Source organism: Procambarus clarkii, chromosome 14, assembly GCF_040958095.1.
Source record: "Procambarus clarkii isolate CNS0578487 chromosome 14, FALCON_Pclarkii_2.0, whole genome shotgun sequence".
Classification (NCBI taxonomy): domain Eukaryota; kingdom Metazoa; phylum Arthropoda; class Malacostraca; order Decapoda; family Cambaridae; genus Procambarus; species Procambarus clarkii.
Genome location: NC_091163.1, coordinates 28,498,763 through 28,515,327, shown reverse-complemented (window position 1 = coordinate 28,515,327; position 16,565 = coordinate 28,498,763). Strand labels below are relative to the sequence as shown.

The window sequence follows — 16,565 nt, the reverse complement described above, 5'->3', positions numbered from 1 at the left end:
ATCTGAAAACAAGCAATAAGCTTTCGCGCGGGGGCCAGGCGATCAGCTGTTCTTGACACTTGATGAGGAGGGGAGGTGTTGCCACTTAGTGGGTGCATACTATTCGTGGGAACTACCGGCCGCTGCCAGGATCAGTTGATTTATTTATTTTTGTTTGGCCTTGTGACATCTTTCATACATTTTAAGTAGAATACAAAATTACCATTGTGTTTTTATCATCTCCTCCATTGATCTTGTGGCTATATTATACCGAAAGCATAGAGTGATAAAAGTACACACCTGCCTGAACTCCTGATCTATTGAGTGTGACCTTGCCAAGGCTACCACTAATTCCACGAAGTCCACTGAGGTGTTACTGGCCACCTAAAACACCAGTTGGCGACCTTGTGGTTAACCGTAGAGCCCGATTGTTGGTGAGGGCACATGACAGTCCAATGAACGAGTCGTGTTCCCACTCCTTCTCAATCAGAGGCCGTTGAGATTGACTGGGACACTCTCCTAGCGTGCAGTGGCGCCGTGAGGATCGAGTGAAGACCCGCAGGGCTACGATGAGTGACCTTGAGCATAACTATTGCTCACCCCAGAGTAAGGATAGAGAAGTGAAACCCCAACAATATACATATATTTATATATATATATATATATATATATATATATATATATATATTAGTATATTTTGGTAGCAGTCTTTCCTGTAGACATATATTATTAAATATGACCGAAAAAGTAAGATTAATAATTCTAACACGAATTTTCTCAATCTTTCGTACATTATGCTTCACTGTTGGAGGTAAATCAAAAATCACTTCTCCAAAATTCATTTTTTATTTCTAGTCTGACGCGACACGGGCGCGTTTCGTAAAACTTATTACATTTTCAAAGACTTCACAAATACACAACTGATTAGAACTTGCGTTTCCCTGATTTTATATCTACATTTGAGTGAGGTGGGAAGGGTGATGTGGCATTACATTTGAGTGAGGTGGGAAGGATGATGTGGCATTAACACAAGACAGAACACTAGAAGATATTAATAGGGTATTAAAAGTATCAACACAAGACAGAACAGAAACAATGGGTATTGAATAGAAGTGTTTGTAGAAAGCCTATTGGTCCATATTTCTTGATGCTTCTATATTGGAGCGGAGTCTTGAGGTGGGTAGAATATAGTTGTGCAATAATTGGCTGTTGATTGCTGGTGTTGACTTCTTGATGTGTAGTGCCTCGCAAACGTCAAGCCGCCTGCTATCGCTGTATCTATCGATGATTTCTGTGTTGTTTACTAGGATTTCTCTGGCGATGGTTTGGTTATGGGAAGAGATTATATGTTCCTTAATGGAGCCCTGTTGTTTATGCATCGTTAAACGCCTAGAAAGAGATGTTGTTGTCTTGCCTATATACTGGGTTTTTTGGAGCTTACAGTCCCCAAGTGGGCATTTGAAGGCATAGACGACGTTAGTCTCTTTTAAAGCGTTCTGTTTCGTGTCTGGAGAGTTTCTCATGAGTAGGCTGGCCGTTTTTCTGGTTTTATAGTAAATCGTCAGTTGTATCCTCTGATTTTTGTCTGTAGGGATAACGTTTCTATTAACAATATCTTTCAGGACCCTTTCCTCTGTTTTATGAGCTGTGGAAAAGAAGTTCCTGTAAAATAGTCTAATAGGGGGTATAGGTGTTGTGTTAGTTGTCTCTTCGGAGGTTGCATGGCTTTTCACTTTCCTTCTTATGATGTCTTCGATGAAACCATTGGAGAAGCCGTTATTGACTAGAACCTGCCTTACCCTACAGAGTTCTTCGTCGACTTGCTTCCATTCTGAGCTGTGGCTGAGAGCACGGTCGACGTATGCGTTAACAACACTCCTCTTGTACCTGTCAGTGTACAAGTGTCAGTGGAGTGTACCTGTACACTCCTCATTTTACAGGAACTTCTTTTCCACAGCTCATAAAACAGAGGAAAGGGTCCTGAAAGATATTGTTAATAGAAACGTTATCCCTACAGACAAAAATCAGAGGATACAACTGACGATTTACTTTAAAACCAGAAAAACGGCCAGCCTACTCATGAGAAACTCTCCAGACACGAAACAGAACGCTTTAAAAGAGACTAACGTCGTCTATGCCTTCAAATGCCCACTTGGGGACTGTAAGCTCCAAAAAACCCAGTATATAGGCAAGACAACAACATCTCTTTCTAGGCGTTTAACGATGCATAAACAACAGGGCTCCATTAAGGAACATATAATCTCTTCCCATAACCAAACCATCGCCAGAGAAATCCTAGTAAACAACACAGAAATCATCGATAGATACAGCGATAGCAGGCGGCTTGACGTTTGCGAGGCACTACACATCAAGAAGTCAACACCAGCTATCAACAGCCAATTATTGCACAACTATATTCTACCCACCTCAAGACTCCGCTCCAATATAGAAGCATCAAGAAACATGGACCAATAGGCTTTCTACAAACACTTCTATTCAATACCCATTGTTTCTGTTCTGTCTTGTGTTGATACTTTTAATACCCTATTAATATCCTCTAGTGTTCTGTCTTGTGTTAATGCCACATCATCCTTCCCACCTCACTCAAATGTAATGCCACATCACCCTTCCCACCTCACTCAAATGTAGATATAAAATCAGGGAAACGCAAGTTCTAATCAGTTGTGTATTTGTGAAGTCTTTGAAAATGTAATAAGTTTTACGAAACGCGCCCGTGTCGCGTCAGACTAGAAATAAAAAATGAATTTTGGAGAAGTGATTTTTGATTTACCTCCAACAGTGAAGCATAATGTACGAAAGATTGAGAAAATTCGTGTTAGAATTATTAATCTTACTTTTTCGGTCATATTTAATAATATATATATATATATATATATATATATATATATATATATATATATATATATATATATATATATATATATATATATGTATATTATTAAATATGACCGAAAAAAGAGATGGAGAAGGATGGGAAGCTGCCCTTTCTAGATGTAACAGTCATGGAAACGAGCGGAGGTTTCCACTCTGCAGTCTACATTAAGGAAACATTGAAATGTGCCTCAGTGCCAACAGTGAGTGCCCAGACAGGTACAAGAGGAGAGTCGTTAACGCTTATGTCGACCGTGCTCTCAGCCACAGCTCAGGATGGAAGCAAGTCGATGAAGAACTCTGTAGGGTAAGGCAGGTCCTAGTCAACAACGGCTTCTCCAATGGTTTCGTTGAAGACATCATAAGAAGGAAGGTGAAACGCCATGCAACCTCTGAAGAGACAACTAACACAACACCTGTACCCCCTATTAGACTATTTTACAGGAACTTCTTTTCCACAGCTCATAAAACGGAGGAAAAGGGTCCTGAAAGATATTGTTAATAGAAACGTTATCCCTACAGACAAAAATCAGAAGATACAATTGACGATTTACTATAAAACCAAAAAAACGGCCAATCTACTCATGAGAAACTCTCCAGACACAAAGCAGAACGCTTTAAAAGAGACCAATGTCGTCTATGCCTTTAAATGTCCACTTGGGGACTGTAAGCCTCAAAGAATTCAGTATATAGGCAAGACAGCAACATCTCTTTCCAGGCGATTAACGATGCATAAGCAACAGGGCTCCATTAAGGAACATATAGTCTCTTCCCACCACCAGACCATCACCAGAGAAGTCTTAACAAAAAACACGGAAATCATCGATAGATACAGCGATAGCAGGCGGCTTGATATCTTCGAGGCACTACACATTAAGAAGTCGACACCAGCAATCAACAGCCAATTAATGCACAACTATATTCTACCCACTTCAAGACTCCGCACCAATATAAAAGCATCAAGAAATATGTGCCAATAGGCCCTTTGCAGTTACTTCCATTCTTCCCTTTAACTTACAAAATATTATACACATTGTTTCGTGTTCTGTCTTGTGTTGAAAATTTGTTTTCACCTCATCCAAAACTGTTGTAACATATCACCTCACCCAAATGCAGGTATAAAATCAAAGCTGTTTAAACTCTGTTTAGTGTTTGAAGGATATAGTTGTGTGTGTGTGTAAACTAAAGTCTTTGATAATGTAATAAGTTATTACGAAACGCGTTCAAGTGTCACGTCAGACTAGGAATAAAAATGAATTGTGGGGAATTGATTTTTCAATTACCATCAACAGTGAAAAGAACCATAAGAAATATTGAGAAAATTCGTGTTAGAATTATTAATCTTACTTTTTCGGTCATATTTAATAATATATGTCTACAGGAAAGACTGCTACCAAAATATATATACAGCAACGCAAATCGCGGTACCAGCCTTCCTGTCCTCCTCATCGACATCCAATGACCTTTTGAAGGAAATTCTACCTGCCTACTTACATCAGCTGGCAAGTGTACATGATTCACGTGTACACATGTGAATCACACATGTGTACATGTGTGATTCACACATGCACACCCCAGAAGTGACTCGAACCCATACTGCCAGGGGCAATGCAACTGGTATCTACAGGATGCCTTAATCCACTTGACCATCACAACCGAACATAAGGAAGTGATAGCCGAAGCTATTTGAACCACTTCCCCGCCGGCACTCAGATGGTAGTCTTAGGGAAATCATTTTATCAAATCACCTCATTCTTTGGGGCACATGCGAGGAACACAAATGTGAAGTGTCCTGTATGGTCCCCAGGACTATATGCGACTGAAAACTCACACCCCAGACCAGAAGTGGTTCGAACCCATACTGCGAGGATAAACGCAACTGGTATCTACAGGACGCCTTAATCCTCTTGACCATCATGACCGGACATAAGGAAGTGATAGCCGAAGCTATTTGAACCACTTCCCCGCCGGCAGACGGGTGTTAATATATATATATATATATATAATATATTCGCCTTCTTGAGCCGTTTATCCTCTCTTCTTTCCTGTCTCTTCTGAATTCTGGTGAGCCCACGCATTTGGACTCTCGGACTCGCACCCTTGATCTTTCTCTTTGCTCGTCTTCTCTTTACTTAGATTTCACTTGGTAGGTTCTTGATGACCTCAATGGCAGTGACCATTTCCCCATCCTTGTTACCTTTCTCTTTTTTCACCCTCCCCTCTCTTTCCCTAGGTGGCAGTTTGCTAAGGCGGACTGGAACCTATTTAACCTCAGTGCTGCTCTCTCTGACCTCTCCCTTCTGCCTCTCTCTCACTCTCTCCTCTTTTTTCGTGACACTGTCTTCGAGGCTGCCTTCCGCTGTATTCCTCACTCTTCCTCTCGGGGTCCATGGAAGTGCGTTCCCTGGTGGAATGCAGACTGTGCTCGGGCTGTCCGCTGTAAGCGTGCAGCCTGGAAGAGGCACCGCCGTCGGAAGACGGCCGATTCTTCTCTTTTCTTTCGGAAGGCGAGTGCAGTGACCCTTAGGGCCATCTATATGGCAAAACGTGAATGTTGGGCATCTTATGTCTCCACCATTACATCTGAAACTCCTCTGCTGCAGATCTGGAAGCGTATCCGCAAGATAGAGGGTAAGTTCGTCACCGATGTTTCACCGGTCCTTCACCTCCGTGGTACTCTTTTGGCAGACCCGTTGCAGGTCGCTACTGAACTCGGTTTCCACTTTTCTTCTGTTAGCTCTGGTCTTCATCTTCCCCAATCTTTCTTTCTTCGTAAACCTGTCCATGAATCTCGTCCTTTAGATTTCTGCACTCGTCTTCGACTTCCCTATAACGATCCCTTCTCTCTCTCTGAACTTCGTTCTTCCCTGGCCCTCTTCGGTTCTACGGCGGCGGCCTACGACGGCATTCATTATGAGATGCTTCGCCATTTCCCTCCATGCACGTCTCAGTATTTACTGAGTCTGTATAATCAGATCTGGGAGTCGTCGTCAGTCCTTGTGGACTGGCTCGATGTTGTTGTCCTCCCTATTCGCAAACAAAGATCTCTGGGAACATCCCCTAAGGACTTTCGCCCTATTGCCCTCACAAGTTGTGTCTGCAAACTCTTTGAACGTATGGTTAACGTTCGTCTGATGTGATTCCTGGAACAACATCACCTCCTCTCCGCTTCTCAATTTGGTTTCCGCAAATGCCGCAGCTCACCAGATGTCCTGGTGAGCTTGGAGGTCTATATTCGTACTGCTTTTGCTGCGAAGACCTCCGTTGTTGCCGTCCTTTTTGACCTGGAAAAGGCTTACGACATTACTTGGTGGTATCATATTCTATCCCAGCTTCATTTTTTTGGCCTTCGTGGTTGTCTCGCTCTCATTCTCCGCAGCTTCCTCTCTCGTCGTTCCTTTCGGGTGAGGCTCGGCACCGCTCTCTCTGCCTCTTTTCAGCAATACGAAGGTGTGCCCCAGGGTAGTGTCCTAAGCACTACTCTTTTTCTGGTGGCCCTCAATGTTCTTCTTTCCTCTCTTCCTTCAGGCGTCTTCTCCGCTCTCTATTTCGATGATCTTACCCTTTGCTGTCACGGTGATGATTCGCCTCTCCTTCAACGCCGGCTTCAACTTGCGATTGACGCCGTGTCGTCTTGGGCCACCGATCATGGCTTCAAGTTCTCCATTACTAAGACTTGTGCCATGACTTTTACTCGGAAACGGGTCATTCTTCGTCCCTCTTAGTCACTTTATGGTCATCCCCTTAAGTACAAAGATTCCGCGAAGCTTGTGGGGTTATTCTTTGACACTCGTTTTTCTTGGTCTCTCCATATCTCTTACCTCCGTGTTGAGTGCTCTAAGGCCCTTATCCTCCTTCGGGTATTTTCCCATACTTCTTGGGGGCGGATTGGCGCACTCTCCTCGCTTTACATTCCTCTCTCGTGCTGTCTAAGCTAGATTATGGTTGCCCTGCTTACTCATCTGCTTCTCCTTCTACTCTTCGCCGTCTTGATGCTTTGCACCATACTGGGTTGTGCCTCAGTTCTGGTGCCTTTCGTTTGACTCCCTTACTCAGCTTGTATATTGACACTGGCTTCTTATCTCTCCAGGACCGCCGTGATCGCTACTGTCTTCGCTATCTTGCGCTGTCCATGGAACATCCTTCCTCTCGCCTCTGTCGTGCTTTAACATTTACCCCTCCTGTGGTTCCTGTTCCTCTTCACCACCTCCCTCTTTCTGTCTGGTTATCTCGCTTACAGGATTATCTTTCCGTTCGTATTTCTAATATTTCTGCTCATGTTGTTCCTTCTTTGCCCCCATGGAGAGTCCCCATTCCGCAGTTTTCTATATCCTTGACACACATCACTAAAGCTTTTACCTCTCCTACGGTTCTAAAACGCCTTTTCCTTGAGCACTTTTCTTCTCACTCCCGCTCTGTTTCCGTCTTCACCGATGGGTCTAAGTCTGCGGACGGTGTTGGCTACTCTGTTGTTTTTCCTGATTGCACTTATATGTGTCGCTTACCTCCGGAGACTAGCATCTTCACAGATGCTAGTCTCTTTACGTGCTATTCTCTATGCTTTTCGTCTCCTGCTTTCTCGTTGTCAATCTTCCTTTGTAGTTGTTGTTGACTCTCGTAGTGCCCTCATGGCTCTTGGGTCCTTTAATCCGGTTCATAAAGTGGTTGTCGAGATCCAGCATTGGCTCTTTCTCGTTCACAGTCAATTTAAGTCAGTTGAGTTTTGTTGGGTTCCCAGCCATATTGGTGTCTCTTTAAATGAGCGTGTGGATGCTGCTGCCAGGGAAGCTGTCCGCTCTTGTCCCATCTCTCGTATAGGTATTCCTTATTCCGACTTTTACCTGGTTATCCATTCCTCCATCCTTACCCGTTGGCAGGCTTGTTGGTCGTCTGTTACTGGTAACAAACTTCGTACTCCTAAAAGTTGTGTGACCTCGTGGCCGTCCTCCTACCACCGTAACCGGCGATGGGAAATGACTCTGGCGAGGTTGCGTATTGGCCATACTCGCTTAACTCATGATCACTTGATGAAGCGCCGCCCTGCTCCTTATTGTCCTAGTTGTATTGTCCCTCTTACGGTCGTAAATATCCTTGTTGAATGTCCTAACTTCCGGGACGAGTGTGTGTTTTGCTTTCCGACCGTCCCCCGCAGTCGCTTGTCTCTCGATCATATTCTTGGTGACTAGGATACTTTTGATATCGTTCGCCTTATGTGTTTCTGTTCTCGTATTGGCATCCTTGGTGATATTTAGCGCCCTCTGATTATCCCGCACATTTGATGGTGCTACATAGCCTTCTCGGTTTGGTGCCTTCTTTAGATAATTACTTATTTTTGTTTCATTTCTCTCCCCCATCTTCTCCTTTCTATTGTCATTTCCCACTGACCTTGTGTCTGTTTTGATCATTGTTTTGGCCTTTTTTGTTTCGATGCCCGGGTGTTTGAGGAGGCATACTCTTGCACCTGTAGAATTGTAGTACCCAACGTCTCTAGCGAGGGGAAGCTTTTATTGTCAATCCTCCTTTCGTCACTGAACCCGATCGCGACATACTGACGGTTCATAAGGTGGCGTTGTGGTGCGTATACTCACGACACACCCCTAGGGAGCCCAGGCAAATTCAGCAATATGTCTCTTGTTGGGTGTCCTGCCTCTAATTGTGGCTCCGTGGTGGGTGTGGGGGGCACATTCGTGAATGAAAGTATTTCCTCTCGTCTGTTATGTCAATTAATGTTCCTCTTTTACCTTCTCGGGCTCATGAGGTGGGCAACCAACCCCCCGAGTTGGCCTGTGTTGGTAGACTGGGCTCTATAGCACCTGCTGCATTGGCCTCGACCTTGCTCTGACCCTCTTGACTACTTCCCTCGGCTCCCCTCCCTGCTCTGTGGTTGGGTCGAGCCCCAAGCCCCCAGTGGTGACCAGCTCGTCCCCTGGCACGGCTCCGTCTCTAGTTGGGACTATTGCGCCTTTTAACCCTTCTCTCTCTCTGGGGGTTCTCAACGCCGTCCTCGACACAGCTGCACTCACTCGATTCCTTCCCGTACTGATGCGTATCAAGCCTTGTTTGGTCCTGCTTCGTGGGCCAAATACTTTGATCTTCTCCCTCTTGATTCTATGCCTGACGGTTTCTCCCTCTGTAGGTACCTTGTTGATTTAGTAGATGCCTCTGATATCTCCACACCACCCGTCTCAGTACCTGGTTGATGGGGTTCTGGGAGTTCTTCTACTCACCAAGTCCGGCCCGAGGCCAGACTTTACTTGTGAGAGTTTGGTTCACCAGGCTGTTGCTTGGAGTGGCCCGCAGGCCCACATACCCACCACAGCCCGGTTGGTCCGGCACTCCTTGAAAGAAACAATCTAGTTTCCTTTTGAAGATGTCAACGGTTGTTCCTGTAATATTTCTGATGCTGGCTGGTAGGACGTTGAACAACCGTGGACCTCTGATGTTCATACAGTGTTCTCTAATTGTGCCCATGGCACCTCTGCTCTTCACTGGTTCTATTCTGCATTTTCTTCCATGTCGTCACTCCAGTACGTTGTTATTTTACTGTGCAGATTTGGGACCTGTCCCGCCAGTATTTTCTATGTGTATATTATTTGGTATCTCTCTCGTCTCCTTTCTAGTGAGTACATTTGGAGAGCTTTGAGACGATCCCAATAATTTAGGTGTTTTATCTCGACTATGTGTGAAGTATATGTTCTCTGTATTCCCTCAATTTCAGCAATCTCTCCTGCTCTGAAGAGGGAAGTGAGTACTGAGCAGTACTCAAAACGGGACAACACAAGTGATTTGAAGAGAACAACCATTGTGATGGGATATCTGGAGGTTCTCGTAATGCATCCTATCATTTTTCTGGCTGACGCAATACTTGCTTGGTTATGCTCCTTAAACGTCAGGTCGTCGGACATCATTATTCCCAAACCCTTGACATGCTGTTTTCCTACTATGGGCAGATTCGATTGTGTTTTGTACCCTGTATTATGTTTAAGATCCTCATTTTTGCCGTATCTGAGTACGTGGAATTTATCACCGTTAAATATCATGTTATTCTCTGCTGCCCAATCGAAAACTTTGTTAATATCTGTTTGTAGTTTATCAATATCTTCAGCAGAGGTAATTTTCATGCTGATTTTTGTATCATCTGCAAAGGATGACACGAAGCTGTGACTTGTGTTTTTGTCTATGTCTGATATGAGAATAAGGAACAGCAGTGGTGCAAGGACTGTACCTTGAGGTACAGAGCTTTTAACTGCGCTCGGACTCGATTTTATTTGATTGACTGTTATTTTTTGTGTTTTGTTCGACAGGAAATTGAGTATCCAGCGTGCTACTTTACCAGTTATACCTATTGACCTCATTTTGAGCAATCACTCCATGGTCACATTTGTCGAATGCCTTTGCAAAATCTGTATATACGACATCTGCATTATGTTTTCCTCTAATGCCTCAGTGATTTTGTCATAGTGGTCAAGTAGCTTTGAGAGGCATGATCTTTCTGCTCTAAATCCATGTTGGCCAGGATTGTGGAGGTCATTGGTTTCCATGAATCTAGTGACCTGACTTCTGATCACTCTCTCAAATACTTTTATTATGTGGGACGTTAGTGCAACTGGTCTATAATTCTTTGCCAATGCTTTGCTACCACCCTTGTGTAGAGGGGCAATGTCTGCTGCTTTAAGCGCATCTGGTATCTCCCCTGTGTCCAAGCTCTCCTCCACACTATACTGAGTGCCTGTGCTACTGGCACTTTGCATTTCTTTATAAATATTGAATTCCATGAGTCTGGACCCGGGGCTGAGTGCATGGGTATATTGTCAATTTCTCTTTCAAAATCTACCACGCTCGTGCAGATATCAGTTATATTTACAGGTTTTTGAATATCATTCATAAAGAAATTATCCGAATCTTCCACTTTCATGCTGAGTATCGGAGTGCTAAACATGTCCTCATACTGCTTTTTTAGGATTTCACTAATTTCTTTGTCATCCTCAGTGTATGAACCTTCACTAATACGAATAGGTCCAATTCTGGCAGTGGTTTTCGCTTTTGATTTAGCATATGTGAAGAAATATTTTGGGTTTTTCTTTATTTCTTGAATTGCTTTCTGTTCTAGTTGCCTTTCTTCAGTCTGATAAGAATGCTTCAGTCTCTGTTCGATTTCTTCAATCTCCCTGTTTAAATGATTTCTTCTTTGTTTGGAGAGTCGTGTCTGCTTAAGCACTTCCGTTAATTTCTTCCTCCTTTTGCAATGTCGTCTGCGTTCTCTTTCTACATTGGACCTCTTTCCGGCTTTCCTCAAAGGAACATGTTTCAGACAGACTTCATATGCTTCAGAAGTCAGTTTTTCTATTCCTTGTGTAGGATTTTTATTTCTTAGAACTTTTTCCCATTGAATGTTTGTAAGTTCCCTGTTTATTTTCTCCCAGTCTATCCTCTTATTATTAAAATTGAATTTATTGAATAGCTCTTCTCGCTTGTTTCTCTTGGGCCTACTACCGTTATTAATGTTATTTTGCACTTCAATGAGCTTGTAGTCCGAGTACGTAGTGTCTGAGACAGTAATGTCTCTAATTAGCTTCTCATTGTTCGTGAATATCAGGTCCAGCGTGTTTTCGTTCCTAGTTGGTTCTGTAATCTGCTGACTGAGCGAGAATTTGTCACAGAATCTCAGTAGTTCTCTGACCTGTGGTTGGCTATTTCCAGGTTGACTTCCTGCTATAATGTTATTCTTTACTATTCTCCATTTTTAACTGGGTAGATTGAAGTCTCCAAGGAAGATGATGTCTGGTACTTGGTTTGCTAGGTTATCAAGGATATTCTCTATTTTGTGATTTCCAATTTATGATAATGGGAAAATCAATAACATATTACCGATATATAATAGAAAGGAAATTAAACACATGAAAGAGTTTAAAAATTAATTAAAAAATAATTACAATTTTAATTTACAAATTAAAATTTTAATTTATAAATACCCAATTTTTTTTGGTAGCGACCCGTCACCAGCAAACCGAGAAAATACGTTATTTAGTTTTTTTAAGATTTTAAAGTTACAGAGAAAAAATGCAACATACTTTTGAACTCGGTTTATAATGAACGAAATTTTTCCGCAACAATTTCTATGTCTCTATATTTCATAATATAGTGAACGGCGTCATTATGAAACACACACACACACACTCACACACACACACACACACACATTATATATATATATATATATATATATATATATATATATATATATATATATATATATATATATATTATATATATATATATATATATATATATATATATATATATATATATATATATATTGTATGTAATTTTGTTTGCATATATTATTAAATATTTATTTTTTTGGCTCAATAATACAAATACTTGATGTATTTTTACACGTATTTATTGGGTCGTCCCAGCTCCTGGGTCGTCCCAGCTCCTGGGTCGTCCCAGCACATGGTTCGTCCCAGCACATGGGTCGTCCCAGCTCCTGGGTCGTCCTAGCCCCGGGGTCGTCCCAGCTCCTGGGTCGTCTCAGCACATGGGTCGTCCCAGCTCCGGGGTTGTCTCAGCGCCTGGGTCGTTTCAGCACATGGGTCGTCCCAGCTCCTGGTACGTTCCAGCGCCTGGGTCGTCCCAGCACATGGGTCGTCCCAGCACATGGGTCGTCCCAGCTCCTATGTCGTCCCAGCTCCTGGGTCGTCCCAGCTCCGGGGTCGTCACAGTTACGGGGTCGTTACAGCTACGGGGTCGTCCCAGCTCCTGGGTCGTCCCAGTTCCTGGGTCGTCCCAGCTCCTTTGTCGTCCCAGCTCCTTTGTCGTCCCAGCTCCTGGGTCGTCCCAGCTCCTTTGTCGTCCCAGCTCCTGGGTCGTCCCAGCTCCTGGGTCGTCCCAGCTCCTGGGTCGTCCCAGCTCCTGGGTCGTCCCAGCTCCTGGGTCGTCCCAGCTCCTGGGTCATCCCAGCTCCTGGGTCATCCCAGCACATGGTTCGTCCCAGCTCCTGGTTCGACCCAGCTCCTGGGTCATCCCAGCTCCTGGGTCGTCCCAGCACATGGGTCGTCCCAGTGCTGGGTCATCCCAGCTCCTGGGTCGTCTCAGCTCCTGGGTGGTCCCAGAGCCTGGGTCGTCTCAGCTCATGGGTCGTCCCAGGCATAGTTATATCTAGAAAAAGCAGTTTTTTTGTGTGAATTAGTAAACCTGCTGCTAGTTTCTTTATTCATATGTTCTTATTCTTACATGGAGATTTTATTATGAATAAAATAATTATAAATTATGAATTTGACAATAACATGATATAGGACAAAATATCAGGAGCAGGACGCGAATCGAACTCGGATGTAGTGATTATGTTGCGCGTCTGGAGATTCCCCCAGAACGCTCGTTCGAATCCTCGCTCTGTTCCGAAGATTTTGCTCACAGATCTATCATATTATTGGGATTTCATTCAGTGTTTGAAGAGAGTTCCATTTCCTACAATTTCCTCTAACCCTCATCACGGATCCTGTGGATTTGTTCCAACAATTTCTCCATTTCCCCCATTTCCAGTTCTGGTGTAGGAAATAGAGGACTCCACTTCCTTCACCAGAGTGGTTATGGGGTTGTGTGTGTGCAACTTGGAGTTGACGCCAGCTTTTAAGCCAGCTTGAGAGCCACCTTGAGAGCCAGCTTTAGAGCCAGCTTGGGAGCCAACTTGGGAGCCAGCTTGGTAGCCAGCTTGGGAGCCAGCTTGGGAGCCAGCTTGGGAGCCAGCTTGGGAGTCAGCTTAGGAGCCAGCTTAGGAGCCAGCTTGGGAGTCAGCTTGGGAGCCAGCTTGGGAGCCAGCTTGGGAGCCAACTTGGGAGCCAGCTTGGTAGCCAGCTTGAGAGCCACCTTGAGAGCCAGCTTTAGAGCCAGCTTAGGAGCCAGCTTAGGAGCCAGCTTGGGAGCCAACTTGGGAGTCAGCTTGGGAGCCAACTTGGGAGTCTGCTTGGGAGCCAGCTTGGGCGCCAACTTGGGAGTCAGCTTGAGAGTCAGCTTGGGAGCCAGCTTGGGAGCCAACTTGGGAGTCAGCTTGAGAGTCAGCTTGGGAGTCAACTTGGGCGCCAACTTGGGAGTCAGCTTGAGAGTCAGCTTGGGAGTCAGCTTGGGAGTCAGCTTGGGAGCCAGCTTGGGAGCCAACTTGGGAGTCAGCTTGAGAGTCAGCTTGGGAGTCAGCTTGGGCGCCAGCTTGGGAGCCAGCTTAGGAGTCAGCTTGGGAGTCAGCTTGGGAGTCAGCTTGGGAGTCAGCTTGGGAGCCAGCTTGGGAGTCAGCTTGGGAGTCAGCTTGGGAGCCAGCTTGGGAGTCAGCTTAGGAGTCAGCTTGGGAGCCAGCTTGGGAGTCAGCTTGGGAGCCAGCTTGGGAGTCAGCTTGGGAGTCAGCTTGGGAGCCAGCTTGGGAGCCAGCTTGGGAGCCAGCTTGGGAGTCAGCTTGGGAGTCAGCTTGGGAGTCAGCTTGGGAGTCAGCTTGGAAGTCAGCTTGGGAGTCAGCTTGGGAGTCAGCTTGGGAGCCAGCTTGGGAGCCAGCTTGGGAGCCAGCTTGGGAGTCAGCTTGGGAGCCAGCTTGGGAGCCAGCTTGGGAGCCAGCTTGGGAGCCAGCTTGGGAGCCAGCTTGGGAGCCAGCTTGGGAGTCAGCTTAGGAGCCAGCTTGGGAGCCAGCTTGGTAGCCAGCTTGGTGCCTAGTCTGATGGCACATTCTGCCCAACAAAACACCGTGAGAATATTTCGTACAATAATACTCGGAGCTTAGCAAGGTTCAAAATATATATTAACATGTGCATATTGTTTACATCTGAATACATATTTTGTTACATACGCGAGAGCCTTCATTATTTACCATGGGGGGGGGGGAGATGTGGGAGTGGCGTTGGCGTGTGGGAGTGGAGAGACATGTAAATAATTGTATGTGTGTATAAATAACATCAACACGTTATTATAGTAGTAAAAACTCCCCCAACAAAGCCAAAGAACTCCTTCCTATCATTCTCAAATGTTTAAAATAAATATTCTTCCAACTTCAAGTCTTTGGAGAGGCTTATAACTTTGTCCTTTTTACGCGATAACAAGATAACCCTGACGGTCGACATTTGTTTGCAGCGATGACTATTCCGGAGTTATGGTCACACAAGTTATGTCAACACAGGAGCTGTGATCATAGGATGCTCGCCTCGACCACTGCTATTAATAAGAACATCTTGATCAGTACAGCATCCTTCAGTTTCTGAATGGGAGAACATTTATTCACCTTCAATCCTTGAATGTTTAATTAATGGTCAATAAATATTTTCGTGTTTTTTATTATCCAATATTGATGTGAAATGAATGATACAATATTGTTGTGTGTGTGTGTGTGTTTATCAATATCATATCCTCCTGCAATCATTTTGATTACCATTCACAAATGCAATTAAAATGTTGGACCAGCATTGAAATTGCAAATAGGTATAATAGAATTTAGTTCACCAATCCATTACGGCTACACAGCACTGGAAAGTGATCAGGATAAGGATTTGGATGGGACGGGGGGAGGGGAAGGAATGGTGCCCAACTACTTGTGGATTGTCGGGGGGATTAAACAATGACCTGCATGAAGCGAGACCGTCGGTCAACTGTCCACCCCAAGTGGTTGGTATCCTTCGGAAATCACACCTGAGTTCTCTATGTCATCCCATAACAGGAAAAAGATGGGTTACCTGGTAAACAAGCATCGAATGATTCCGCGATTGAACGGTTGGGGTAATCACATCTCTTTTTTGCTAATATTTTAAACCTATTCTCAAATTCTTTCATACAGGTTTTAAATCAGTTCGCAGACTTCCTGGCCCTCCCTCATTGAGCTCCAGGAAGATGTTGAGATTCCTTACCATATCGTTGAATAATGTTTCCAAGCACTGTTTTAACCAGGGGCTCCATACCAAGGGTTTAAACGACGAACATTGCATAGAATTAAGCTCTCGTCAGGAAACTTTAGTAAAATAGCTTTTGCTTCTGGGTATATTATTTGAGACATGTATAAACGTCCTAAGGGTGAATTCAGTTGTGAGGGAATCTAGATTCCCTCAGCTAGTTTTCCTAGTTTCTAGATTAGGCTAGTCACTCTAGAAACTGAAGCTTTCAAACTAACATATGCTTGTTGGGCGTTGAATGAAAGCTTATGTTATGGACTATCAATTGTGAGGAGTTAGAGGTCTGTGATTGCTCTGTAGAGAGAATTACAGAGATTTGCATGTTTCTGTGAAATAGGAGTGAAGTGGTATGAGAGGTACTTGACTAAAACCGTTAGAGGTGGGGGGGAGAGTGGAGTGAACGTTGCCCCCCCACCCCAACATGGGAGACAGTACGCCACTGTCTTTTACGCCTCCCCCTCCTTGTGACGTCACAGTGTAACGGGGGGTGGGGGAAATTGCTCTATCTTGTCCATTATTCCACCCCCCAGTTAACTAACGAGGCCGGGGGAAACAGCTCTCTCTAGTCCGTTATCCTGTCCTCAGTTAGCTAACTATTCTAGAGCACTCCCAGAGTTCCTAAGGCAACCTCTCTCGTTCAACACCTTGTAACCTAGGTACTTGACTATCTAGGTGCTAAGACTACAAGGCGCCGTAACTTGATCAGTTACCTGAAACTCTAGAGAGATCTCTAGAATACATTTCACTGCCACAAACGTATAAGAGGAAACGAAA

General features: G+C 44.4%; 2 protein-coding genes across 2 annotated transcripts in view; both read right to left on the bottom strand.

The window, feature by feature from the left end:
* Positions 1-16,565, bottom strand: part of LOC138364721 (putative mediator of RNA polymerase II transcription subunit 29) — a 77,741-nt gene that overhangs the window by 11,313 nt on the left and 49,863 nt on the right. The gene's annotated exons all lie outside the window — the stretch shown is intronic.
* Positions 13,504-15,798, bottom strand: LOC138364769 (adhesive plaque matrix protein-like). Its single transcript, XM_069324740.1, has 2 exons — positions 15,750-15,798; positions 13,504-14,582 (listed from the first exon to the last, which is right to left on the bottom strand). Exons 1-2 carry the CDS (start codon positions 15,796-15,798, stop codon positions 13,504-13,506), a joined length of 1,128 nt encoding a protein of 375 aa, XP_069180841.1.

Excerpts from the sequence above, each read along its gene's own strand:
- LOC138364769 (XM_069324740.1), bottom strand. The coding sequence starts at position 15,798 with ATGGAGCCCCTGGTTAAAACAGTGCTTGGAAACATTATTCAACGATAT. Across the intron at positions 14,583-15,749 it reads AAACATTATTCAACGATATG|AATGTGCCATCAGACTAGGC; the intron begins GTAAGGAATCTC and ends TTTGTTGGGCAG.